This window comes from Lineus longissimus, chromosome 14 (genome assembly GCF_910592395.1).
Source record: "Lineus longissimus chromosome 14, tnLinLong1.2, whole genome shotgun sequence".
Classification (NCBI taxonomy): Eukaryota; Metazoa; Nemertea; class Pilidiophora; order Heteronemertea; family Lineidae; genus Lineus; species Lineus longissimus.
In genome coordinates, this window is record NC_088321.1 from 834651 (window position 1) to 837892 (window position 3242).

General features: G+C 44.8%; 1 protein-coding gene across 1 annotated transcript; it reads right to left on the reverse strand.

Annotated features, from left to right (window-relative positions):
- Positions 1-440: 440 nt before the first annotated feature.
- LOC135498996 (chymotrypsin B-like) lies at positions 441-2896 on the reverse strand. Its single transcript, XM_064789588.1, has 6 exons — positions 2759-2896; positions 2463-2631; positions 1859-1995; positions 1437-1586; positions 990-1123; positions 441-692 (listed from the first exon to the last, which is right to left on the reverse strand). The coding sequence occupies exons 1-6, from the start codon at positions 2811-2813 to the stop codon at positions 534-536; spliced, it is 804 nt and encodes a 267-aa protein (XP_064645658.1). The 5' UTR covers positions 2814-2896; the 3' UTR covers positions 441-533.
- Positions 2897-3242: the final 346 nt, after the last annotated feature.

The following is a 3242-nucleotide window of genomic DNA, read 5'->3' on the forward strand; positions in this document are numbered from 1 at the left end:
CGAGCGCAGGAGATTTCCGTCACATCACTTCGGGCTGATGAAGCAGCGCGGCCTACACATTCCGGTTGAGGCTTGGGATGAATGGATATAACTAATTGACAGATGATTTGAATCAAGGCATCATGTAACAGGACACCTTTTACGAAAACACCTCAAATCGTGTCAATTTGCAAGGTAAAACGCGCAGCGTATATACCTCAATCGCACTGCAATTATTTACTATTTTTCCGACGGCCATGATTTTTTCCGTGATGCGCGCCATGGCGACCGTGAATATGATAATTGGAATACGTCGACAGGCTCCTGTTACATATATACGTGAATATATAGGCCAGGTAAAAAATTAAACTTGTGTTTGTCCTAGCCCCGGTGTTTTTAGCCGCCGCCTCGAAAGATAATCTGATTTTGATCAGACATTTTTCAGACATTTTCGCTATTCGCCAAAATAAAAGGGGTGAAAATAAGGGGTTCGAAGTCCAGTTTTATCCACCAATTTTGCTACTTTTCGATACATTCAAGCATTTTCCGAACTTTCAGTGTCTATTTAGTTCAATCCACTCCCGATAGGAGGCTACAGCGGTGAAAATAGCTGGCTTTCCGACAGTTCCGCACATTTCTGTATTCCATGACGTCACACCTTCGAGAACCAGTAAGTTACCGCGAGGACAGACGAGAGGTCCTCCCGAGTCGCCCTGTTAAAATGAAAAGTGGGGCATAAGATCAGGCCCATGTGTGTTGTTTCCGGCAAGACCATGACTTCTTCGAACAGGATGAAGGCATCACACTCTAACTTTGCTAGAACGCGAAGCCATGAACGAAAGTCCCTAACAGCACTGAGCGATTGGGCCTTTCTTCAATTTTTCTTATGATGTGCGTTGTGTGCTAATCAGTCATGACCTTTGCCAATTTAAGACTCTGTTTTAAATATCAATCAGGATTTGGCGGACGTTTCAAAATGGCTGCCGCAGCGGCCATGTTTATTATCTTACCCCGCACGTACTCCTTCCGGCATAGCCTCCTGCGCATGCATTCTCTGCGTAGATGCTGGAGTTTGGGTAAGCTTTTGTGCAGACTGTCTTTTCTCTGGTCCGCAACATGGTGAAGAGAAGTATGTAACCGTTCACTGAAATAGAGCCGATATTGCATGAAAGCAATGGCAGACAGTACTGCCGGTGTAACAGTAACAAATGCCCCCCTGGAAAAAGTGTCCGGCCCTATTGTATTCTGCAATATGCTTCTATAGAGACCCTGACCGTCAATAGCTCAGAGATTGAAGCGCATAATAGAATCCTTTGTTTCCCGGGCATTCTATCCTAGGACATTTTAAACTTCTACACCGGCTACAGAAAATATTTAACTACATGTGGGCACCAGACTCGGTGTAACATTCTTAAATGTCTTTGAGAAGATATAATTCATTCATAGAAAGAACTTACTTCCGTACGCGTCCGTATTTCCGTAACCAATTGCAATGCATTCTGTCTCTGGCGCGGCCCTATCATCCTTGGAAGGTAAGCGAATTGGTGCAATTTTATCCGACATCGTTGCTCGTCCGGCTAGTTTCAAAATGGCGATGTCGTCTCTTCCTGTTGGAAATGAAATTTTGATTAAAACAGATCTTTGTTAATATTTAAGATCGCGTTGTGTCGACAAAGTCTTAGATACCACAAAACAGAACGTTAGTTAATCTATTAAAGGACAACTTGGGGTTTTGGCGTGGCCTTCATTTGGGACCAAGGCGGTCATACTCTGCTGGAATGTTATGATTGAATATTTTATCTGCTTTGGGGAATCGACCTTTCCGTCGTCCAAGTCACGTCAAAAGTGCCGTCTAGCGGCGAGAATGATAACCACTCACCCATGTGATGTGGATCATATCCCGGATGTAGTCTTATGTCCTTGACCTTTAGAATCTGCGTGTCGTTTTTCATATCAGACTTGTAAAGGGAAGGTTCACCGCCAAGGACAACACTCCATGTATCGGGCTTAGGGTGGCTGAAAAACACATGACTTATTCGACCATGATCTCACCTTGAGATGCTCTACTCTTCAAGGTTTAGCTGACTGAAACAAACACAGGATTTATGCGACACACAGACCTTGACCGTGACCTTACTTTGAGATGCACTTCTCACTCCTAAAGGTCAGAACATGTCTCAAGGTCACAACTTGTCTCAAGGTCACAACTTGTCTCAAGGTCACAACTTGTCTCAAGGTCAGACTGGATGGAAAATCTCAAGGTCACGGCCGGTCTGCGCTGAACCTAAGCGCTACCCCAGCCAGCGCAACTTACCACACTAGAACTGACTATTTTTACCCGGGATTCTTACTAGAGTCCTCATGTGATTGACCGAACCCTGACCCTTTCCTCAATACCAACCCTAACCCTCTAATCTTAATCCTAAGCGCATAAACACTCAATTCAGAATGCGAATGGCCAATAAGCATGTACATGTACTTACAATTTGAAGCAGTGAGCAGCAGTGAGCACGGTGTTGTCATCAATCAGTGATCCCCCACATATTTGGTCGCCAGACTCCATGAGGGCTACCATGTACGGGAACTGGCCCCTCACTACGTCACGACCCCCCACAATGCGCCAAGTGCCGAGATGGCTCTTCAAGGGATTAGCTAGAGGTTGAAAATACACAAGGGAAAATGTCAACATATAATTACCGGATGTTGTGAAACTTTGTCGCTAAAATAACCAGACCAGAACCAGAAGTAGGGAGGGGCTTATTGGAGGTACGGTACATACCTCCGACTTTTACAACAGTAAGACATGCCGCAACCCTGAGAATGAGAGCAAACATTGTGCCTCTTTGCTCGAGCTAACCGGAGCCAGGGCGAAAAGATGAATCTGGCGACAAACAAGGACAGGCCGCTCCGCGTGCAAACTGAGATGGTGACACTATGACACTATGTCGGTTATCTCTGTGTATCTGTACAACTAGTCAGGATGACAATTCCCACGATATTGCCAGATTATTGTGAGTTTTAAAGACAGTATACTTTTGCAAGCATCTGCCGCGGATTCCGCTTGAACACTGTGTCACAATAACACCACCACGGAACCTGGGACACTTTTCGCTTAGTTCTATGTTTTGCTACGAGATGGCGCTGCGGTTGTTTTGATTACGCGTTTGCATACAACCACGGCTGGTCGTCAATAAACCCAAGCAACCACAATGTTTTATATACAAAAATACATGTACATGTAATATCATATATTTCCTCATAGA

Coding starts and splice junctions, on each gene's coding strand:
- LOC135498996 (XM_064789588.1), bottom strand. CDS start 2,813: ATGTTTGCTCTCATTCTCAGGGTTGCGGCATGTCTTACTGTTGTAAAA. Junction 2,632..2,758: donor TACTGTTGTAAAAGTCGGAG/GTATGTACCGTA, acceptor TTCAACCTCTAG/CTAATCCCTTGAAGAGCCAT. Junction 693..989: donor CCGGAAGGAGTACGTGCGGG/GTAAGATAATAA, acceptor TCATTTTAACAG/GGCGACTCGGGAGGACCTCT.